General features: G+C 38.4%; 1 protein-coding gene across 1 annotated transcript in view; it reads left to right on the top strand.

Annotated features, from left to right (window-relative positions):
• The window catches only part of EXT2 (exostosin glycosyltransferase 2), an 80216-nt gene that overhangs the window by 24369 nt on the left and 30540 nt on the right, over positions 1–25307 (top strand). The window contains exons 8-9 of the mRNA XM_040600493.1: positions 12067–12198; positions 23808–23997. Coding sequence (XP_040456427.1) covers positions 12067–12198; positions 23808–23997 — 322 coding nt within the window. The remainder of the gene's footprint in view (positions 1–12066; positions 12199–23807; positions 23998–25307) is intronic.

The raw sequence follows: 25307 nt of genomic DNA, 5'->3' as shown, positions 1-25307 counted from the left end.
ACTTTCATTGCTCCCTCCTCCCCTCTTCATTCGTTGCAGAGACTGTCCTTGTCCTAGATTTTTTTTTCCCCCTGTTGTCTGTCCTGCCATGTTGCCTTCCAGAATGAAGAAAATGTTTTCGTGCTGCTTGTATTACAGAGTGGTCTTCATGGCATCTCTGAGAAAGAGCTCAGAAATTTGAGCAACAATCAGCACCTCAATTAATAATTTTTATGGATGCAGTTGTGCTGCCTTTGTATCTAGGTTTGCAGCCTCTAAACAACAAAAGGTTAAACTTCCAGCTGTAAAAGGGAAATCGTGCTATTTTAAGACAATATTATTTTGGGGGTTTTAAGATTAGATTTTAAGAGCCTATATTTTAGAAGTCTGTATGTTGTTGCAACGTGGACTTCTGGTACTTACCCTTTGCAGATTGGTATACATAGCTTAGATAGACTGCAGATAAACTGAGATGATCTGAAAACTGGAAAGGCATGTACTTTTTGAAAGAATATTTGGAAATGTTCTTTGTCATGCATGTGAAGCAGTTAGTTGCAGATAAATGGATGATTAAGCGTCTCTCCCGGTGTGCCACTCATTCTTTGTTACTCTGTGCTCTCCTTCTGCTGCTGTTTAGTCTGTATCACATCACATTTCTTTATCAAATTCACTTGCTCCGCTTAGCCCTTCATTTTTGAAAGTGTTGCAACTTTAGAATTTACCTAGATATTGTAAGTACACTGCATTACTGTAGTAACTTATATGTGAATATATTAAATACTAGCAGTAAATATACCTCAGTCTTGTATCCATTTTACTGATGAATGGATTGAGGCATAAATAACTTGTACAAGGTCAAATCATAATATCAGTAATGGATTTTAGAAGTCTTGGATACTGTTTTAATGACTAAATGTACGTTACAACATAGTAGGGATGTTTGGCTGTTAAGTTACAAAGTTTTCACATGTTCTGTAGAAACATTAGATGGCTTTTCCTTTAATCTTTTGTAAATTGTGCAGATTTATCTAACAGTTTCGTAGATACCTGTATACAGGAAAAATATGTATCTTTGTTACAAATAGAAAAGCGGGCTGGGCTAGGATACTGTAATGCCCTTTGGCTCGCAGATGGTCTAACTTGTATGTGAGGACTGGCTCCTTCCTTTTAGCTATGCCACTCTTTTTTTTTTTTCCTTACCTTTTCCCATTAGCTGACAATTTTGAATGCTCTTTAGAAATGAAAATCTCACCTGGCATTAGTTGGTTTTGAACACATAGATTCTGTCCTGGTAGCGGCTTAAATCTGTACAGATGCTCTGGAGAGGAGGATTATAGAGAGTGTGCATATTCCAGGTTATAGTAGTGGAGTAGGGAATCACAGATAGAAGTTGTTAGATTACAGTTAAGCTTAAGAAATAGTTTCCTGCAACTGGACTCAGCTGGTAATGGAATTCTGGTCCCAGGGGGTCCACAGAATACTTCATCTTGGTTCTCCCACACAGCACAGTCTACTATAAAATGTTTCCCAACACTGTAGCAAAAAAAAAGCAAAAAATATCAGTGGTGTCTGTTGAGGCATTGGGGAAAACGTTCCTATCCTGAATCTGGTGGTTAGGTTAAGCCTGAGCGTGAATGCAACGCCCATTAATCAACTGTCTGAAACGCTTCTGTAAGCTAGCAGCACCAAGCCCAGGCTCTGTGCTCTTCCTTGCACCACTTGTTTTGTTTCTTATCTGTTGCTACCTGTGTTAGTAGCCGGTGCTTCAGAAATCTCCTGAGACGTGAGTTCCATCTATTGCAGAGGCCATGTTATGTATGGAGGGGAAAGGGAAAACAACTCCTTGCTCACTTTTCTAATCATTCAGTTGAAGCAAAAGATTAATATAGAATAAAGAGGCAAATGCTGATTGGTGGTATACTTTCCATCTTTTTTGGGGTAGCAAGGACTTCTGTAGTAAGCTTTAATGTTTATCTTGGCGATTACTTCTCTTTTTTACGGAATCCAGCTTCATCCAGCAAAGAATATTCCTCTTTAGCATGCTATTTCAGATGTTTGCCAAGAAGAAATAAGTAATTCTGATATCTATCAATTATTTTGTCCATGTAAAATTATTTTCAATCTTGTTCTATTGCAGCATGACCACCATGCAGTATTATCACAACCAACAGTTATTAATCACCTTATCTATTTCATCAGACAGTTTACAACCATGCATAATTTGAGACATGAAGAATGAGGTGTTTTTACATAGCTTGAGCTAAGATCAGTTATTTTTAAGGTGTGAAGGAAGAAAACAGCACCATGTACTAAACTGAATTTTTGCTGTAGATATGGGGCAAAAAAACCCCATGACTGCCAGTCCTTCAGCTTTTATCCTTGCAGAAGTCAGTAAAATGTATCTGTATTCAAGCAATGATGGCAGTAATGTCTGTGGTTAAAGTTGTCCAATGTTGAGAACTGTGTGTATGGGGGTATGGGTATGTTTATGCTTATATAAAATAGAACTATACAGCTTACAGGAAATTGAGCAAAACACGTCTTCATCAAAAGGGCAAGTCCTTCCTGATACAGAGCTTAAGCTCTGAAATTGAGGTATGTACTGATTTTTGACTGCTGTAATATGATGGTAACTCTACCTAGATTTTTTTTTTTGCTTGCTTCAAAAAGCTGTCCTTTCATGTGTGTGATTGGCACTGAGCTAGCTTTGTGTTTAGCTTCTCTAATCAAGGGAATTTAAGCTTCTATTCTCCCAGCATTAGTACAGCAGTCATGGGAAATCTCAAACAAGACAGATCTTGTTGCAGCAGTTGACACAAATAAAAGCAGTTGTGCTTTTATTTATTTATTTTTGATGCTGGATGCTGATTAAAAGTTTCCAAGCATCCTTTAGCCATGTTATAAAGCCAACCGGCAGAGAGCAAGGCAGCTGCTGAGGAGGGGAGATACTGGTGGACATAGGACAAGATCACAGTGGGAAGCATCAGTGTGTGTAACTCAGAAAGCTGGGAAAGGTGTAAACAGATCCCCAATTTATCTGTAGAGTGGGCTCTCCAAACACTGTTTTATTGGCCAGTGGCTCCTGCTTTACTAACCTCTAACCTCTGCAATACTCAGAGGTGCTGCCCACCAGCCAGCCTTGTCTTTGAACCTCCCTTGGCTCCTGCCACCTCAAAGGCTTGCAGTCAGATTCCTGTGTTTTGCTTGGGACCTCACCTCTCAGCAGGATGCCTGCAGCAGGGAAAACTGATCTACCCTGAGAACATAGACATATTTGAAGGCAATACCCCTAGGACTAGAAACCTATTGCTTTCAGTTTCAGGAGCTGTCCATCATTTGTCAAGAAATGTGGCTAAAATATACCCCCACCCCCCAGCTTGGTCATACAGTAGTTGAATATTCCCTGCAATTGCATACATGTTATTTATTTTCTAGACTGCTGTTGAATCAATGATAGCGTAAGTCTAGCTCACCGTAGGTCTGTTTCCATGTTGTCAACAGGGACTGTGCAAAGGACAAACTTATAAAAAGGATGGTACAGATCCGAGTAGCCTTTCACAGTAACAGTCTGGTGAAGCTGGAGTAATTAGGGAGCCCTACAAACTCCTGAAACTGGAGAGAAGAGTGGGCTGTTATTTTTTTTGTGTCTTTACATCATTATCAGTGGTGATTATTTAGATATGACTATCTGGAAGGCAGAGGAGGACCTGTTTTACACCTGTGGTATTTCATGTAATTTGCCTCTAAATAGGAAGACAGAACTGAAAGCTCTTCGGGAGCAAAGGGAATTCAATAAATGGTAGCCATTTTTACATTATGTGTTTTTAAAGCACTTTGCTTTTCTTCCTCATCTTCCTGCTCTCTTCACTGGCTCTGTCTCCATGCTTTGTGACAGTATTTCCAGCCACAGCTGAGAATGGGGAGGTTCCTTGCTGCTCGTAGTGTTGGTATCTATGTGTTGGCTCCATAACTAAAATGTATTTTGGCAGTGGATTTGTAGGGTGCCAGGGCAGTAAGTCAGATTTCCTGGCTTATGCAATGTTGCCTTTTGCAACAGAGTTGTGAAGCCAACATACTCATTAATCAAAGCAGCAAGTCTGATGTGCAGACATATATGGAGGGAGGGGAGAGCGCCAGTGCTAAGTGGTGGTTTTATCTCCTCAAGTCTTATGTTCTTGCTATTTTTAAAACAAAGTTACTACCAGGAGGACAAGGGATAGCAGAAGTCTGTATTTTAGAGGTCAAGATGATGCAGGATTTCAAAATTGTAAAATGCTACCATTTCATGAGAGAAAATGACAACTTTTTCTATTGAAAATAGCTTCTTCTGTGTCATATATTTGACCCAGATTTTTCTGTTCATAACAGAAGATAAAAACCTTAAAAAAAAAAAAAAAAAGCCAAACCCCACAAAAACAAAAAACCAAACCCCCACAAATTATGTGAAAGTATGGTAACGGGACTCAAAATGTCAACTTTAACAGTTATGCCTCAAGGAACCATTCTCATATATACATAGTATGTGTTGTACATGTGAGTTACTATAACTCATACAAGCGATTCTTTTCAAAGCGCCAAGGAGGAGAGCCTGAAGAAGACTGCAGTGCAAGAAGCCTAAGATTAATATCTGTGCTGTGCTTGCACTAACATTTTCCTTTACCTTTAGCTCTTAGAAGTCAGCATATACATCAATAAAACTAAGAGCCAGTAGAAGTGAGTTGCTCCCAAGTGGCTGGTATCTGAAGGGCAAGACTAGTATTTTGAACCTCTGTGCCCTTATGGATTGGCAGCTTCAAAATGGGGGGGGGGGGGGAAGAAATTTGAATAGTGGAAAGACTAGTTTTCACTTTCTGTTGTGTCTGAAGTAGGCAATATTTCATGGCTGACATTGCAACGGTGGAGAATATTGAGTCTGGTGATTCAGTCCATCTACTGCTTTACTTTTGAAGAGGTTTTGAGACTGAATTACAATAAAAAACAGCAACACAAAATGTCTGTCTAGAATCTCTTTCTTAAAATACAGGACTGTAATGATACAAATCATTATTTTGCTTGCTTGTCCTGCAGAACTGTCATGTAGATAACAAATATAGTTCTCTAGACCACTCATATAAATTAAATAGATGGGTATTTTCAGGGCTTTATTTGGCAATCGTGCATAGCTCAGAAACAAGAGTTGAAAGATAGAATGAAAATTCAGAAACAAAAGAATGTTGTGTTCCATTAGAAGCAAACCTTAGCTAACTGGAAACAACTGTATGTGCTGTGCATTGTTCTACTGCCCATTCCTCTTTTTCCCTTGTAGAGAAACTTATGGTTTGAGCTTCAGGAAAACCCAATGTTAAATTATGGATTAGTCTGCCTGAAGCGATCAGACACCCCCAAAAGTACAATTCCTTGCTACCCCCATTTTTTAGCTTTAAAAGTGGCATGCTGCTGTTATGAGAATTCTTTATATGATGCCTCTGCTACTGCTTTTCTTGGGTAGGTCCGTGTTGAGAAATAGACACAACACAACTAGCTTAGGTCAAATGTGAAAGGTGCTTTTCATTTGATCTTCTATAAAACATGAAAATAATTTGGGAAACTTCAGCTTTAGACAAGTTAGCATGATTTTACCAGTATTCCATGGATTTAGTGGATTAACTCTTAGAATTCCTACATAGTAGTCTACTTATGGAGACAAGAATCTGATCTTTACTTTCAGATTGCAATTTCTAAAGAGGTTACCTCCAGTTTGGGTAACTGTATTGGCACCCCAAAAGTGAGTGAACTTTTCAGGGCATGGCTCTCTTACATTTTTCCATAACCTGAAACACATGAATTATTTTTCAAAAATGTATACATTCTTGAAAAAAGCCTACATTATTGGTTGTTCTCATTTCAAATCTTCATACCTCCTGCAAAAATGAGAGGGCCCTCAGATAATTTTAGAGGTTAGGGCTTTAATGGGGAGAAGTATCGTGGCCCACGGTTAGTCACTTAGTCTGTCCTCTCATGCTCTCTTAATAGGAGAACAGGTTTTCAGGAGGTATTATAAGGCACCAGAGCTCTAAATTTCTCTGTGAATGACCCTATTTTTTTTCCCCACAAAGTACAGAGAGAAGATTGAGCCAGCCATGTTTAAGTGTGTGATATTGCTAAGGGTCCTAAACCAAGTAAGCACCTCTTTTTAAAGCCCAAATTTTTATTGCTTTCTAGAAACAAAAATACTCTCTAATTCTTAATAGTATAAAGTCTTCTGAGGGTTTCTTGTAAGCCTATGTAGAGAAACAAAGATGGCAGTTGTGTTAGGTGACCCAGCTGGTATCATCTTTGCTGCAGAATGGCATACTAGAAGTGACATGTGTGATCAGCAAAGACATGGCTGGAACAGGGAACCAGCTGTAGAAACAGTAAAGCAGTCCAAAAAACCAAAGGGCTCACAATTACAATTCATAGGCAGAAAAACATGGGAATTTGGGATTATAGAGTCCTCAATCTACACCCAAAATTTGTCTGTGGCCAAGTATAGTAGCTTGCTTGATGGGCAATAACTTGTTAGATCTCAGGAACTTAAAAAACATTTGATTATGTTACAGAATCACAGGTACCTTAAAACCTTGCAGGTCTTAGTGGATGAACTTCCGTGTCCAGAGCTGTTAGATGCACAGCAGAGCTGTGGGTATTTCTTGTAGTACCTTTTATATCCCTGCTGAAGGCACAGGTTTTAGCAAAGAGTTGCCAGTCAGTTACTTTGGTAGCATTGGTTAGCTAGCTACTAGTTTATTAGGTTAAGGTTTCTTTTTACAAATGATACGAGAGAAAAGTTACGTTTTTTTCTGTTCTATACACCCCAAAATCTGAAAGGTCTAGGATGTTGAAGTCTCACAACATCTCTGTGATGTAAATATTACACATACTGCTGAGAGGCTGAAGTAGAAGCAAGAAATCAAATGAATGTCAAGCATTTATCTGTAAAATAATTAACAGAACCAGGGTTAAAAGTAAGATGGCCAAGCTTCTAGGCAAGTGCTGTGGCAGCAGCTAGGCTACGCTCTTTTCTTTGGCCAGACTTCCCTAACCCAGCTGGTCAGGGAGTGAAAACCAGAAACACCAAAAGCCATTGAGAAGAGAAAGCATTTAAGTTAGAGTCAGCCCAGCCAACGTGAAAATGGTTATATTTCAAGGCCTCGTAAACCTTTTCAAGGCATTTTAGAAACACCGAACTCCTGCAGTGGGGCAAAATCATCATGGCGCCTGACCTAAAAGCTGAGAGAAGTGGTGGTTTATGGGCAGTTAACTTTTACTACTCTTCTGTGAATCTTGTTTTTTCTCCTTTTGCTAGCTTTACCAACTCCTACAAAATCATGGGCTGTGTAAAGACAGGGGGCTAGAAAGTTCATTTCAAGGACTGTTTTCCCCTTGATCTAAATGTTACAGAAAGTATTCCTTTCCTTGCCTCATGCCCAGTGTTTTTCTTTTCACAAACTAATCAAAAGATTTACATTGATCTGTCTTGCACTCTACACTGGAGCACCATTAGTGGCATTAACACTAGAACTTACAAACATCGTATGAATGGACTCTGTAACCTGATGCTATGGTAGCTTGTAAAGAGCTTATAAAGAGATGCTAGGCCCCCAAGTGTGTTTATTTCTAAGGAAAATAACACCTTACCTAAATAAATGTTACTTTCTGCGACTAGGCTACCCTGTTGCTGCATGCTGCTGCCTGTTGTCTCCTATGAAAATAACTGCAGATGCTTCCATCCCAGGCTCTTTTCTGTACTGTTATGTGCTGAATATTGTCAATTGAGTTGCATTGTAGTCCACGAGCAAAATCCTGGAACTGAAAACAAGTGGAACTGAAATTCTGGTTTGGATACTGGCTCACTTGGTTGAAGGAACACAGAATTCCCCATACCATCTACAGTTTCAAGGAAGAAAACAAAGGTTTTAAACTTTTTCTTCTGTCTTACAGATACTGCTAGTGTTCCTCAAGGTGTGCATATGTGTTTGTGATAATTAATACCTCTATGTTGTATATTTAAGCCTGTAATTTTAGCCCTTACAGAAAGTGGTGGGTTTTCATGGCCGATCTAATGAGGACGTGGCAGTTGAAAGTGAGGTGGGGAGGAAGGAAGGGGAACAACTTAGATCTTATTACTGGCATGCCCGTGCTTGTGACCTTGGTCTGCAGAGCTCACCTCTTGGAGAGAGGGGAGGGTTTGGTCTCAATTCCTTCAGTCTTTGGCCTCCACGGTGAGGCTATGTTGGCTTTGTAAAATTTTCTGCAGAAATTGAATTCAGATGAATTAATTTCATAGGGAATCACTTCCAACCCATTGGGCAACCCAGTAATATAATGTATTTCTTATTCTCAGTCAAGTTGTTCGGCACTCTACATTTAACTCTTCCACACATTGGTAAAACTGCTATAGAAAGTAATGTTTTTCTGTCTTTCATCTTGGATCTATCCTAGATTTCCTATTTATCTAGAAATGTAGAAGGGGAAGAGAAGGTGTGTTTCTTAAATACCTGTTTGCAATTCCTGGTAAGCCATACACTGAGAACAAGATGCTGTAGGTTAACATGTTCATCTGTGTTGTTTTGGCAGTTGTACAGAGTACGTGTTTGATCTCTATTTACAATTTAGATTGCCTGTGACCTAAGCAATATTTAGGTATACAAGTCTGTGGTCCACATAGTGTATTTCCTTAGAAAATTCTGAAACCTCATCAGGCAGACTGCTAGGAGTTAATTTCAGTTCAGGTTGAAAGGAGGGTTAGTCTGATCATAGCATTGATTATACACAGTCTACAACTATGATATGTGGAAGACAAGATCTGTAATTATGGATCATCATTTCAAGATCCTGAAAGGCTTCCAGGTAGCTCTAATTAGTATGTTACAATTGCCATACCTTAAAAACATTACCCAGTGTATTTAAGCTACTCTGGAGTACATAACCGTTAGTCTTCTGATTTCATAGATATGGAAAAGAGAAATGGGCAAGTCAGAAAAACTGTGTGAGAATACTAAGACAGTTGGCATAGGAGTGAGGAACAGAGTTCTCTCTCTTCTTTTTCTTTTTTATTTTGGTTTGGGGTTTTTGGTGTTGTTTTTCTCTCCTGTATCCCAAACGTATTCTTGGGATTTTATCCCCCCTGCTAGGTATGTGTTACATTCCAATGTAAGCTTTTCAACCTCACCAAGTAGAGCAGAAAATACATTTCAAATGGAATCGACATACATCTTCCCAATAGAAAACTTTCCCAAAATGTTTAGTAACTTCACATGCTGAGCAGCAGACACTAGTAAGCCATGTTAATCAGTTCTGCTTTATAAAAGCAAACAAGGTGTGGAGGAAGTAATGAGACCCTGAAACATCTGTTTGGAGACTTTGAATCCCCTTAGAAGGTTTTGAGTTCTGCCTTAAAGAAACACAACTCCAGAAAATTATGACCAACTGTGGGAACACTTTTCTAGCTCTTTACAAAAAATTAATTACATAAATATTAGTCTAAAAAAAAGTAAGTTCCCTCTGCCATTGTCTCTAGTTTTGCTTCTGATACAAAGGTGTAATCTTTCTTGACATTGCAAGCGTTCTTTCAGGAAAGAGAAGCTAGATAACATCCATCCTAGCTTTGCTGAAGGAAGAAAGCCAACTTTGATTATTACAAAGTTAGATAATCACAGGTATTACAGTATTAATACTTAGAGTCAGAACAGTATAGGAAAGCTGTCTTTAATAACAATGCAATACACAATCCTGTGTGTATTTCACACAATTAATAGCTACTTACTTGCTTTATAAAGTTATATGTTAAAAAGTTACATAAAGTAATTTCTCCTACCTGCTTAGTGCTGTTTATAGCAGTGGTTCTAAACTCTTGCATAATGTGAAAATGAAATTAGAAATCTGTGTTCTTACTCTTGTTTATTTAGGATACTTAAATAGAGAGATTAACTGCTTTGGTTGATTTTAGTTCTTAATCTGCTTCTTGTTTTCTTTTTAAATCTGTTGCTGCCGAGTTCCGAATAATACATTTTTCTTAAGAAATGGGCATGGCGAAAGGAATACTTTGCTTAACATGTGATGTTTGCTTTATTTAGTGTCTTTTTGGTGTTTTAGGAAGGCAGACGTTAATTATTCTTACCTGTTTATATAATTCTTCTGCTTTTACAGTTGGATGTAATATTCATTTTGCTCTATGTTCTTGGTAATCAGCCTGTTTTCCAGCTGTTAAAGGAGAAAGGGAAAGGGAGAGAGAGAGAAAAGGAGAGGGAAGTGATTCCATTCTTGAGGGAAATTGCTTTGCACTCTCTCTGGATGACAAGCTCCAGGGAATTGTAATTTTTGGATATACTCATCAGTTTCCTTGCAACAAAAGTAGTGCTCTGGAGAGCACTTACCTCTTTCATAGTTTGCTTTTTTTTAATTGTAACATGCATTTTTTCATCTGAAATGTTCACAGAACTATTCTGAAGAACTTGTTCTACCAACTACACACATAATAGAATGTTACGACTGATATTAAAGCAACAGGTCTTTAGTTCTGAGTCACGTAGCTTACACTCAGACTACAGAGCAGGGTAGCATATGCATGAATCAAGTTGGGTTATGAATTTGCATTCCTACTTGTGATCTTTCCTGTACACTGTTTTTTATCTTAGGAATACTCCAGCACAAAGTGTACACATAGAATCACTCTTTGTCTTCTATTAAAAAGTAATGACCTGCACAGTTAGACACACTGGCAACTTTTTAACAACAGCTAATTGAGAGGGATTTTTGGTTCATCTTGAAGTCTGTACCTCCAAAACCTTCATATTCCTTCAGTAACTTAATATGCTAAATAATATTATTTAATATCCACATAGGACATGATTAAAACCAGCCTGTCTGTAGAGCCTTTTTGCTGTCTAAGGAAGCTGTAGCAAGAGTAAAATATCACTTGTCCAAATTTGTATGTTGTCTTCGGTTATTGCATTCTGGCTCTGAAAGCCTCTTAAGCTTCCAATTAATGAAAAAATGTCTTTTAATTTTTCTACTACCTAGGTGCAAACACCTACTTTTATAGTTGATATTGAACCATAGAGAGACTGGAAATTAAATTACATTCTGGACACTTGAAGGTACGGACATTTCCTGAAGAAAAATTACGTTGAAAAAATTCTTATCTCTTGGGCCAAAACTCCTGGACTACATTTATTGGCAAAGCGTGTTTCCTTCTGGGTTGGATGGGATCCTACAGGATCATTTGATGGTTCTAGGCATTTTAAAAGTATGTTTATGTCTCTAGCAGAGAATCAGATAAGTCAGCATTTTCATTTCCAAACCCCTGCTTTTCTTCCAGCATTTCTGTCTTACACAGAAACTGGGACAGAATGAAAACTCGCCAGGTAGGACCTTAGCTTGAAAACAACTCATGTGAAATGAAGTGCATCTGTGAATAAGAAAATCACATGCTTAATTTCAGCAGTTTTACACTGCCCATGTTGTAAATTAGCTTGGATTATTGATTGTAACAAATTGGCATGTGATTTTATGTAAAAATCTTAAGATTTACTTGTATAAATAATACTAGGTTTTTGGAAGACTTAGGAAGCTATTAGTTTGGTAGAATTCATGAATTCATGAATACTGAAATTCTATGGCTGATCAGGTGTCACTTTCTAGGCTGCATGCTTTCATTTGGCTGTTTAGCTGCAAGTGGAGTCCTCTGCCTTGGAAAAACTGAGAATAACAGCGATTTCTTCTGTTCTGTGGTCAAAGTGCTTTTGACATTTTTCAGGAGGAAGACATGGTAAAAATGTGAGAGTAACCGATTCCTTCAAGTGTTCTTATTCTGTTTAATCACTTGGAAAGTAATGCTGCTGCTTCTTTTTATTGGCTCTTAAGTCCTGGGGTTTTTTTTGGGGTGGAGTTGAGTTTGAAGCCTTCAGGCCCTATGGAAATATCCTAGCTACAATAAACATGCCTCCTAATTTAATTTCCACCTGACATGTAGACTGCATGGAAGAGATCGTGCATGGCAAGCCAAAACTTATTATTAAGCACCGGATCTGTGCAATGTGAAAGTGAACTTTATTCTCTTCACAGGCAAGGTGGTTCTGGGAAGCATATTTTCAATCAATGAAAGCAATTGCTCTTGCTACTCTTCAGATTATCAATGATAGAATTTACCCATATGCTGCCATTTCTTATGAAGAATGGAATGATCCCCCAGCTGTGGTAAGTAAATTCTTTTGATTTACTCATAAAACAAATAGTGAGTTTGGGTTTTTTTCTCCTATAAAAGGTATGTGCTATGAAACTTGGTAATAATTCTGTGTATATGTGTTTGTGTGTGTGTATGTGTTGTGTTGGTAACTTGCACAGATGAAGCTAATATATTTTATGACAACTGGCAAAATAACTAGCAGTTCATTTTATGTCCTGGCAGTGAAATGCGAACTTTTAACTTTTGCTGTTGCACACACTAAATTGCTTGCTTGTTTATATATTTATTTATTTTTCATCCATGCATACACACACTTCTTTATTTCTGTTGAATTTAGTGTGAGTTTAGTGCTCTTAAAAGTGAATAACTGCAGTGGAAATAGTCAGTGGAAATACTGAAGATCTTAAACAATCTGCAAGGCTCTTTCATGTAATTCTGATGAAATAGCTGATTATTCCTGTGCCTAAAATTTTCTCCATTTCTATGTAATTTTTCTTATACAGAAACTGATGATCAAAATTTTGCTGGGGTATTTTTTTCTTCCCTTAAAAAAGTGTCACCCCTCTTTGTTAAGAAGAAAAACTGGAGTATTAATTAACCTTCTGCACCAAGCAGCTGGTTCTGATTTTTTACTGTATAAAAGCCTGCCGATCATTTTCACTCATAATCGGTTAATTTTCTCTGTGTCAAAATATAAAAAATAGTTTTGTTTTACTAATAAAACCAAACTTGTTAACTGTCTTGTTTTATGGTGGGTTAGAGGGAGTTTCTCTGAAAGCTGGGTGGGAGTGCTCAGGAGTAGAGTGTTTTACTTTAAACTCTTCAGGCAGATGGAGTGTGAACAGTTGCGGGATTTCAGAAGATGATTTTCCGTTGCATAGCCAAAGCATTAATAATCTACCATTGTCATAGCCTAGAGAGAAAATGTGGCACTCGTCAGTATTTAAGGAAGAAATTAAACTTTGCAATAAATCAGTACCTACTCTGCAAAAGGGGATTAGAGCATTTTAACACCTTTAGATTATGCTAGCAAAACAAATCGCTTTCAAATGCATAGTAAAATGAATAAAATGGCTTTAGGATTACTCACTCTTTAAAAGGGATGCAAAAACATTTCCTGCATTCTTTCCTATACGGGAAACCTATCCATTTCTGGGGAAGTTAATCTTACTCTGAGCAACAAGCAGGCTTTTTTTTTTTTTCTTTTTTCTCTCCCCTCCCCCCCAAGTATGTCATAAAAAAAAAAAGAAATTTATATTAGTCATTCAGCCTAGCGTTTCTTAAGCAGAAGGTTTATGACCACAGACACAGCAACATACAGAACAGAACTCTGAAACTGTGGAGGAACATGTAACAGCAGTACTGTGCTAGAGCAGTATGAGGAGCAGGCAGGAATATTAGTATCAATGTGCAACTGCAAAGAAAAGTTAGAGGGCTGACTGCAATTAGACAGGCTGGAGTTTGTCCAGGATGCTGGAGTTAACACCTCATATCGTGACTCTCTCATGCCACGAATGGTCAGTTCCTTGGTGGTTTTATGTCTCAGTCGAAAATATTTGATGTTTATCCTAGTCTATGAAAATTGCTTAATATGTGCATGAATTCATTTCTTGCTTCAATATGAAACAGAAATGTCATTAAAAGTTCCTTTATGGGCTGTGTAAGCTCTATATTAGCCAACAACACAGAATGCTTGTGACCCTTTCTCAGAGGGTCAGTTAAAGAAAATAAAATTCATATTGGGAATTGTTCAAGAGCAGTTAAATTTGTAGAACAGCAGTACACAACCCTGTGATATCTTTAACTGGGGATTCTGATAGCTACTCTGAGCATGTATGAAATTTCCTTCCATCAGGCTCTTTTTTTTTTTTTTTTTTTCTTTTTTTTTCTTTTTTTGGCTTAAGCCAGCTAATACTATTTGGTTTTGATGCATGTTCTTTCATTTGAAGCAAATAACTGGAGCCTTCTACATTTTTTCTTTTTTTTTCTTTTTTTTTTTGTCTGTGAATATATCTTATTTCTTGAGGTGAGAACATATTACAATTGCGATCTATAGCTGAGCATATTTTTCAGGACTCGGCTAATTTCTAACTTCATACAATTTAGAAAGTGATGATATATGCACTAGCTGCTAGTAAATTTAAGTCAATAAATTTAGTAATAGTTATTTTAATACTTTTTTTCAAAAATCATTGCACTAGTTAGAATTGCACAGTTGGTGTCTAGTTGTCAGGGGAATAATGGCCTGCTTGAGCCTGAGCATGTTTCTCATCTGAGCTCCTGCCTAATGTCCGCTCATAGCACTGTTAAAATTTCTAGTGAGGTTGGATGAAACGCTTAGTTAGAAAGCAGCTACGTAGGTACGTTTGAGGTAGCAGAAGATGGCAACTGTATGCTCTAACTGGTAAGAAGACAAAGTAACTAAAGATGACTTGAGTGTGTTCCTAGTTTACTTGAAAATTGCCATGTTCTTATCTAAATAAACTCCAAGACTGAACTTTTTAAAGGAAATTATTTCAGGTGGGCCCAAGGGCCAGGATATAGGTAACTGTTAAAATGAAGCACCTGTGAGTTAACATTAATACCACAGTGACATGTGCAAGTAACCGGGTGTCATAAATTCTTACGGTACTGGCCAGAGCTGTATCTCCAGTACTTGCCATCTGCATTCAAACTCAGCTGGCTCAGTATCTGTTCCCTCTAGATCTGATTGTTGGTCCTTGGGCTGTTGTGGTCAGCAAGGATTAAATGCAGTGCTCTTCTTGCTGTTATGCAGTATAGGTAGGAACGTAGAGTTGCAGAAAGAATAGAAGCTGCAGGCAGATTAACAGAAGATGCGGAGGTGCAGTCACCATTTTCAGGCAAAGGGTTTACTGCAATTAGCCAGAGGTTTCTTTACTCCATATAAGGCTGTTAATAGACCTCAGATCCCTGTGCTCTGAATAGTGAGTTTTTGAAAATGAGAGCGTGGATTTGCGTATGGAACATTTATACAGAAAATGCCACCTTTAATGGGTTTGTGAGCTTACTTGTTAGGAGAAATACAACTCTCTAACAGAAAGAAGAGGATGCTGTCTGTGCAAGATCATCATGCAGAGGAGGATCTTTGGTTAGAAAGGCCATGGTTGCTTACCTGCCTGTCTCCTTGATTTGAGGATTCTTTTTCTTTGTGTGATATAGGGGTTGTTTGCTTAGTATGTCACTAGGATCCTGAGAAGTAACAGTGAAATAGAGCTTGGTCCTGGTTGCTAATTGTTTTGCTGCTCAGTTGTTAAAACTGCTTCAGGTGCTAAGTAAAGCAGTAAAAATGTTATTTCTACTTTAACAATTAGGATAGCTCATAACTCTCCAAGGTGCACGTTTTACTTTGCGTTTTGCTGAGTTACTGCAGCCTCATGAGTTTGCTTTCAGTTTTAGGATTCATCATCTGATTTCAGTCTGTTTCCTATGATTTTGTGTAGTACTGCTTTTTATTATTTTGATTATAGGACAATAGAATTGCATCTATTTTCAGTTAGCAAACATTTAGCAGATTAAGCCTCTAAGTATGCCAGATAAAAGAGGTTTTTAGGGGTCTCAAATACTCAGTTATGCAAGTTTGGAACAACAGCACCTTGTGAAGAGAAAGCAGTATCTTTCACAAAAGTCTGCCTCAGGTTTGATGACACTTGCAAAGCAGGACTGATAGGCACTTAAGGCTATTCTCTGAAGATTTTCTCTTTGCTTTATTTTGAACTCTGATACTTCAAATGAGGAATTAGGACATGTCTGCAAACATAATAATGGTTACATTCTCTTTTCAGCAAAATTACAATGATTTTTGTATCTGAGGGAGTGTCTTACCTTGGACAGTCAGCATGAAAGTGATACTCACTCATTTAAAATCAGTGAGGCATGCTCGTTGCTTAGATCTGCATATAGATAAGCTTTATTCCAGTTCCCCAAATATTTTTCAAGTGTCAACAACCAGCCCACCTTGTGTTGATTCTGGAGTTTCCCAAACACTTTAAGCCACTATACGCAGGTACTGTTGCCAATTGAAGTAGTCTTGCACTCTTCCACAGTTGGATGACAATTTTCATGCGCTACCTTCTTTTCTTTTAATTTTTTCATTCACTTGTGGTGAATTAACCAAAATAATTTTCCTCACATAAAACTTACCCAACAAAAGGAAAAAAAAAAAAAAAAAGGAAGGCAGGGGAGGGGGGCGAGGGAGGGACCGAGTGGCTGGAAGGCTGCATTTTTGGCACTGTTTGGCTTATATGGGCTCAAAATATTAGTGAGATTGTTGCCCGAGTATCTTCATGTTCATCACAGCGTGGATACAGCATCGGTACAGGAGGGTGTATTTCCAGCAGGAGGAAGTGTACGGTACACTGAAGATAAATGCTTATGCAGTTAATTCCATACTTAATACATTGCATTGAGGAAGTGATCCAAGCAGTTTTATGTGGTTTTATGGATTGACTGAAGGCTGTTGGCCTTTTCTAAATAAAAAAAGTAGGCTATAAAGTGGATTATTTTCCTACTTGTCCACTATCTTGTTGAGGAATTGGAAGACTAGTAGCATATAACATGCAATATGTTATGGAATAGTACTTGCAATGAAAATGCGCTACAGGTTTTTTCCTCCTTTTAATAAAGAGGGGCAAATGATGTTTTTGGAGCATGAAATTCATTCCTGGATCACTTGACTCCTTTATGTCACAGATAGTCTTTTGCTGCAAGCCTGGGTGTTTAATGCCTCTTGTATTTGTTGGCCCAGCCGTTATCCATTAGGCAGAGGCAATCAGTTACGTTCAAGTAAGCCAGAAAATGATCGGTGCCATGGTGTACGTTCTGATGGTTACCAGTTTGGGCTGGATTAGAACTAATGACCTGGGTTTGAGATGTGATCTGTTATCTTCAATTAAGTACTTTGTTAAGCTCTAATAGAAGTGAATTATTTTCTCACTTGTGCTTCTTTGTAGATTATTTAAATTCCCCTCTTTCTTTGCCTCATACCTTGGCTAACAGGTATAGGTTTCTGAAAAATGAGTAAGATGCAGGGGGTTTCCCAGATTTCTTTAGTTGCATTTGTTGAAATTCTTTCAATCCTGTTTATAATGTAGACCTATAAAACATCAGAGGTTTTTTTTGTTAAGGGCTGCTTTTGAGCTTTGACCTTGGATGATACAGACCATAGTTTAATAATCACTTGAGAATATCACTATGCCGAACAGTAAACATACCGGATTTCATTTGTCCCCATGAGGCAGAAAACAGCACTATCATTTGGTTTAAACAGCCAAAGTAATGTAGTACAAAAAGTGCCATTCTTTTTGCAAAGCCTAAGTAGGATGCTCATTTGCAACATACTTTGTGGCCTTCTGCTGAGTACTAGGCAGTTGACACTTGTTAAGCAGTTAAACTATTTCTAAGCTCTTTGGCTAGTATTTTACAGCCCTCAGTCTCCAGATAATGCCACTGTTATAAACTGTACTTCCATCCTAGTGTCATTTCTCAGCTTCAAAGCATTAAGCAAATATTAGCATACACCTTCTTGTTTACCAGTAAATGAGCACAAGCTAGCATGTTTCTGGGCAAGGCACATCTGTTTTTTTTCCATCAAACAGTATTAGGGCTCTGTTCCTGCTGTATTTCCAGCTACCTTGTGTTTGAATCATCTGGGTGAAATTTTGCTTTCTTTACTATGTTACAAGATAGGTATTTTTGCTTAAAGAAATTTCAGTTTATCGATATTTTTTTCCATTGTTGATATTATGGGCAAGGTGGGTGTACCACATGTATTCATCTATAAATACTGGTATTTGTGTGTGTGTGACAAACATGATTTAACAGTTGGTTCTTTAACTTACCTGCCCAGAGATAGGATTCTTCTCTTACAAGTGATAGATAACATCACCGTTCTCTTATGTTGTGTGGCTAATATCTAGTGTGTAGGTTTATTTCTGTTGTAATTTATATCCTTTGAGGCATGAACAACAAAGTTTTGGATTTCCTTAACAGAATTGGAAACTGGATTTCATATATTTCACTTGAATGATGTTTTAGTTCTTAAGACGACACCTAGCCATTTAATACTGTTTGGTTTTATTTCCTCCAAGAGCTTTTCACTTTGTCTTTAGCTTAGAAGTAGACACCTAAACATACAAGTGAGACACGTGTTTTTAATCTTAGCAAAGCTGGTTTTTGAGATGCATCCAAAGAAAAAGTTTGCTGGCCAAAGACAAGAGTCTCATCATTGCGGTTCTTACCTAGTTTGTTCCACTGCCTGATGCCTCCTGTGGCTTCATAACTGTGCAGCTTTATTGTATGTAATAGGAGTCATTAATGGGGGGGGGGGGGGGGGGGGGGGGGCAGACAGACTTTGTTACTTTGGATTCCACAAGTCATCTTCTCAGTATTCCCTGTCTTTTCTGGTTTTGGGAGCATGAAAGCTATGTTAAGCTCCATTTTCCCAATTCAGATTATGTCATACCCTGGGGTTTTTGGGTCGGGAGATGCTACATTGACTTACACCAGGAAAAAAAAAACAAAACAAAACCCCATAGAAAAGCATGAATCCTTTTCCTGGTTCTCTTTCAAATTGTTTGAATATTCTTATTAAGGCTATATTATAGTATTCTTATTATTCTTACTTTTACAAAAGAATGACAAGAAAATTAATGGAGGGATTCCAAAAAGCATAAGTATTATGGCAGCTGTAAACATGAACTCAGTTCTTGATAATTCTCTTCTCACTGCAAATGTATTCCTTTGACACATTATTGACGTTAAGGAGTTGAAGAGATGAGCCTGAAGCAGAGTTTTTATATTAAAGAATGTGTTAGGCCAATTAATTCTGTCAGAAGGGCTCAGACGGCTGATTAGATTTAAGCGTCTAGATGCTGCATAATTTAGTGTTATACTTATGTGATATATTTTGGCAATCAAAATTCATGATTCATGACAGCGTCAGATTTCATCACTCAAGAAGGGAGAGGTAGAAATTCCTGTGTGCCTTGTGGCTAAAATTTTTTTTGAGGAGAGTTTATAATCTTCGTCAAAACATGAAATAGTGGCCACTGCAACTTGGCTTGTGATTCTACGGAGTTTAAGCAGTGTGGTTGGCTCTGGAGAAGCAGAGAGGGTTAATTCCTTTGGGTTTGCCCTATGACCACTTGAGGACAGGAAGCATGATGAAATACTTTCTCAAAGTATTCAATAGAAACTTATCATGAATAATTGGAGCAAAATAGAATAAATCAAGGCTTTTTTGGTCTGGTAATTCATAATTGAAGCCACATTGAGGTTAGATTGATATTCAGAACAACCCAGCTGAAAAAGCCTTACCCACAGAGGCCAGGGATGTGTCTCTGTTTTGCTTAGATGTATGGAAGAACTGCTTAGTTCCTGTTTAAGTTGAACACACTGTTGTCTTTGCCTCTGTGCTTTTAAAAGACAGTAAGTTGTTATTCAAATGGTGTAGTTTCACTAATATGTGGTTACAACAAGCAGTCTAGTTGTTGAAAAGAAAATACACAGGGAGGAAAGCCCACTGTCTTGTTCATGGGAGCAGTGAAGTTTTATTCTTCTAAAGCGCTGTTGCTGAGATTTCCCCCTAAATGATTGCTGGGAAGTTCTTGACTCTCATACACAGCCTTGTTTTCCTAGAGACCATTCTATGATGTAGTTTGTAATGTGTCTGCTGTGGTTGTCTTAAGTCTCTTTCAGTGGTACTCAGTGTACACTCAAATTTGGGGTAGGACTTTCTCTTAGTTACGGCTGGTGTTTTGCTGATACCTTTGCGGCTCTATAGCACTGACTAGATTGGCCAGTTCTCAGTCCAGTTGTGTTCACTGACATGAAGCTGCCATCTCTCTCACTTCTGTATCCTGCGAAGAACAGTCGGTCTAAAACTACTCTGTGAACTTGAAGACTCCACATTGAGGCCAACCTTAAGCATCCCAATAATGAGAATTCAATTCCCTTGATACTTTGTCCTTAACATGTTAACTTTTGCTATAATAGAATCAAATTTTAATGACCAAGAGAGAGGACAGTGTTTGATGTATCTAGAGTAAAGGAAAGTGCCTTATTTCTAAGGCATTATTACACATGCACACTTGTGGAAAGCATGCACAGGACAGCTGCAACAGCCTGAATCCTTTCCTGTATACATACCCATTTCTGAATTCTCTTGTCTCCCCAGCTGTAGGTTATTCGTAAGTTTTCTTTGTCATTCAGGTCCCACTACTTTGGATTTTCGTGTGAACAGCGAAGAGCTGTCAGACAACTGAGACTGCGAGACTTAAGTGACATGAGATTACTCTAAGGAAACTGGCATTTGGACTTGATCCTTCTTGCCCATAAAAATGATTCACAGCAGACAACCCCCATTAATCTTAGATTAATTATCCTGACTCTTCTAATGATATTAGCTGGGGTGGCAAAAGTGAAGGGTTCTCTTATCCATAGCTGAGTGTCAGCACTTTGTCAAAGAAAGGTGATGGATAATCAATCCACTGTTGCTGTTTGTTCTTCTGAAATTGAAAGTTCCAGTGAATTTCCATTGAGAATGTTAATAAAGAAGGGCCTGGAGTAAATGTTCCTTCACCACTTGGTTTCTTGAGCAGTGACGGGGAGAACCCATCCCTATGTCATTATCCATTTCATGCTTTGCTGCCATAATAGAGATTTAATTAGGTTGCTGTTGAATTAATTGCCTGTATGGTTTGCTTTTCCCAAGCAGAAATCTGGAAGACTTTAGCAAATTATGGAGGTTTGAATTTGCCCGATTTCCTGCAGAAAGTGGGGTCAATAGGTCTCAGACTGTAGACACACTCTTCAGGCAGGCAGCAGGGGGTTGGCTCTTAATGGCACTTGAGAGGTGCTTAATTGCCTTTTTGAAATGTTTTTCTCAAATGAGAGGCATGGTTCTTCTATCCATTAGTGTGTGTCTACAGGCTTTTCCCTCCGTCCATCATCCTTTAGTAGATGCATGAGCAAAAGCACCTCAAAAGTTGTTTTATTTCTTCTAAGTTATATCCATCAGAGGAGAATTTGCATGCTTTTCTGAAAGTAGTAAAAGTTGGAATTCAAGTAACATACCTAAAACTTAGGTTTTTAAGAGAAAGCATGATAATTTTTTAGGCACATAGGCATGTGTTCACACACATGTGTGTGTATTTTTTTCCTGTAAATACCTAAAATAATCTTAGATCATAGAAAAGGAATAATTCTTTTCCAAGGATATTATAGCAAGTAATTTGTTAGGAAATGCTGTGGCCAGAGAGAAAAAGTTGCTGGAAAAACTTCAAGTGGGAGCCATTAATTTAGGTGGCAATACTCACCTGTAAGTAGTAAATACAGCATTGTTTGTAGATTACCAGTTATTTCTTCTGTAGGGCAGAAGCATGACATTTTCTTGGCACTCTACTGAGTACGATGTTAAACCTGTGCTTCAAGCATTAATGAGAAGAGGTTTCTGAAAGTTGTTTTAAGAAGCTGCTCGACATTACAATGGTCATTTGGGTAACAGCAGTCTTGGGGTGGGGGTTGTGTGGAAACGATTCTGTAAAGCTTTAATGAGATCGATTATGCTCTGGTAACATTTAGATTGTGATTTGCTGTAGGAATTATGGAAGCTGGAGGAAAATCAGAGGGCTGTCCCCATCTGCCACCAGTCATCTTGTAAAATTAGCAAAAGTATGTATAAAAGCTTTAATTTTAGAAAATGTCATAATCTGAAAGCAGATTTGTCTCTGCACATATCAACAGCTAAAGTAACGGGAATGTAATTTCTGAATTACTGAGTGTAGTCCTCTGCTATCACGGGTAGCCATGTCCCTTTCACGAACCAAAGTTTCATATTATACTGTTACTATTTCTGTATTATCCTATTGCTCCTGCTTGAACTTCATGCTTTCCATTAGGAAACAGTTTATGTTGAATGCTGCTTGTACCAGACCTGATAAAGGACATGTAGCTGAAGACTAGTCAGTCTTTCCAACTATTTCAGGAAGTCTGCTAAAAGGTATTACTCCCACTGACAAAATTGTTGCCTGGAACATACCCTTAGACCATCCTGGATAAAACAGGTGCCAGTCTTCCAATCTTCTGCCTCACATATTTATCCCCCCCTTCAGGGCTGATGTGTTCATAGAAGGAAATCATATTAATTGTTTTGTTGGGTGTTTTCTTCTGCTTTACCAAAACGCTCAAAATGGTATGATCTGTTTTAGTAAATAGGTTCCCTATTCTCCTCATCCTAATAGATGTTCCTCATCATAATGAGGATCTCATTATGATGCTCATCATAATAGAAGTTATTCTAGAGGTGCCTAACCACTAAACACGAGGAAGGTGATAGTTGGGTGTATAAAGTAACCCAAAGACTAATTAAGGAAACAGAAAATTGCTAAGCTTATTTCCTGCAAATATGAGCTGGTAACTGAGTCTGTAAAATTTGCTTTCTTCCTGATACAAGCAGGCTTATGGTTTGAGTTTAGCAGGAGATTCTCACAGTATTTCTGTAAACTGCTGGCAGTTACTAACCTCTTATGAGTGTTCATAGTTTTTACAGGCTAGGATTCAAGATTTCCCTGCAAAACAGCATCGGTCAGTTTCTGCTTTCCCAGTTCCCCTTTCACCTCATCCCAAAAGGTCTTATTTTTTCCCTGTGCTTCTCTGTCCGACCTGTGCTTGGAACATCAGCTGGAATGGAAAAGTTGAGACTGAAATGCTGGTACTTTCATTCCTATCGAATGGCTCCTTCACTGCTTCCTCCCCCACATACGTTGTCAACTCCAAAGGAGGTTGGCACATTCAGCAAGAATTTAGTTGTCTGTCTTGTCTTTTGCCGGCTGAGCTGGCTTCCTTACGTTGGCAGCATATTGAAGTAAGACCTTTAAAGTCTTAAAAGGGGTGTCCTAGTTGAAGTTCATGAGGAGTAAATAACTTTCTGAAATTCATCTTTGCATCTCATGCCTCTTTTATTTTGTATATGTGTGTGTGTGTGTGGTTTTTGGTGTTTGGGGTTTTTTTATGCAACAGATGTTTTTTTCACCACTGAACAAACAGTTTTGTGGAAGCTAGTACATTATCCCTCTTAGTGCCTGCTTTTGCCTTTTTTGCTTGGGTACACACTTCGTGGTAGGCTTATGATTTTGCTGCTTTGGCTTTGTTGTTGTTAACTTTCTTGCTTCTGAAATTGTAGTATTAATCAAATTTCTCTTTGTTTAGTGAGTCCTGACTGAAAGTATAAATGTCTTGAAATAGTGATTAGTAAATGAGGATTGAGTCATGCTGGCTGGGTTCAAAATTCACCTTGGTTTTCCTTCTCCACAAATTTATCTGCCTCTTCCACTTCATCTTTTACACCTAAAATCCCTCTTGTTTGCAACATTGCAGCTAGACAGAATTGAAAATGGAATTAAAGAGATTGGGATAAAGGTCTTGAGAAATTGCTGAAGTCTACTGTTGCCAGAATTAAGAGAGTCAACTACCTGATCCAAGCAAATTCCAAATCTGATGGTTATGTCCTGGCTACTTGAATTACTCCTTACTGTAATAATTACTCCCTGCTGTGATAAGTTACTGTAATCAAATTGTTTTCCTGTTTTGTTTTCTTTCACAGAAATGGAGCAGTGTGAGCAACCCACTCTTCCTTCCACTGATCCCACCTCAGTCCCAAGGTTTCACAGCCATAGTTCTGACCTATGACCGGGTGGAGAGCCTTTTCCGAGTCATCACGGAGGTGTCTAAAGTGCCTAGTCTATCCAAATTGCTAGTTGTCTGGAACAACCAGAACAAGAATCCACCAGAAGGTAAGAGCCCATGGTAGGTGTGGTGGATGGAGGAGGGTGAAACTGTGGGGGTAGCATGCCTACTTATACTTGCCGCAGGATGACCTCTCTTCTCCTGCATTAATATGTCCTCAAAAACTATTTCATGATTACTTTCAAAATCACAAATTTGGATTTTTTTATGGTAATATTTTTGAAAGTGAAATGAGAAAAGCCAAAGTAGATTAAAAGAAAAAAGTGTATCTGTGGTTTTGCTGCTACTTTCTGAACCAAAGGTAACAGAAGCAATACCTACAGAAACTTTTCTGTCCTTAACTTTATTTTGAGGAATGGCAAGGAGAAACCCGTCATCGATGTGTGAATGCTTGGTTTTATTTCTCTGTAGGCACTCTGTCATCACATTAAATCCTACTTCTGCTAGGCTGTTTTCTAGGGCAAATGTGCAGAGCAGCAAAGTAGTTTGAATGCTTGGAGCGAATATTTTGACTGCTGAAGTGAAAACTTGGGATGTTTTGGTTGTCTGAAAGAAGTCACACACCACCAAAGTATCTTATGAAAATGCTACAGCTTGCCCAGTAAAACAAGACATGTGCCTTTGTAAAAAATATTACTGTTTCCAACACATGCTCTTTATAGTCTTTATGTCAGGTGAAGCCTGCATGATACTTTAGATTTTTTGAATACATGATTATTGTGAAATGAGGGCACATTCACAGATCTTTTCCCAAATGATTTAAATGTGTAGATTTTTGGAAGATTTGGTTTCAAAAGTATATTAATGACTCCCGTGTCAAGTCAGTGCTGTAAATCTCTGAATTAATTTGTTTAAAATTCAGTAGCTGAGGTGTGCTTTGCTGGCATGGTATCTGCTGGCCAGGCATGCTGCCATACTGTATCCCCTCATGCCAGGACCTGTCTCAGGCTGCCCAGTCCTCACAGCTTGCTGCCTACATTTCCAGACCCAAGATCCTAATCCCATGTTTGTCTGCCTCCTTCCATATAACACCACTGCACGTGCCATGGCTGCTCTGTCTCCCAGCAGCTCCCTGTTTTCCCGGGCCCAGGCTGTCTGTGTCATGAGATTATGCTGCTATTACTCTTCTCCTAAGTCCTAAAGTTGGTGAATTCCTTTATGAAAGTGGGGTAAATGAGAGAGCCAAGAGGCATTGCCCCATGTAAAGGAAGGTAGCTAGACTTAGCATGTCACAGTCCTCTCCAGTGCCAGGCAGCTGCTCCAACACTGCTTACTTTATTTCAGTGCTTATTGCTTCCTAGGATGAGCTGCATCTGCGTTCCAAACACTAGTACTTAAATCCTGCGGTTTGTTCTGG

Source organism: Falco naumanni, chromosome 7 (assembly GCF_017639655.2).
Source record: "Falco naumanni isolate bFalNau1 chromosome 7, bFalNau1.pat, whole genome shotgun sequence".
NCBI classification, from domain to species: Eukaryota; Metazoa; Chordata; class Aves; order Falconiformes; family Falconidae; genus Falco; species Falco naumanni.
Note: the sequence above shows the minus strand (reverse complement) of the source record. Positions and strands in the feature narration are given on the sequence as shown.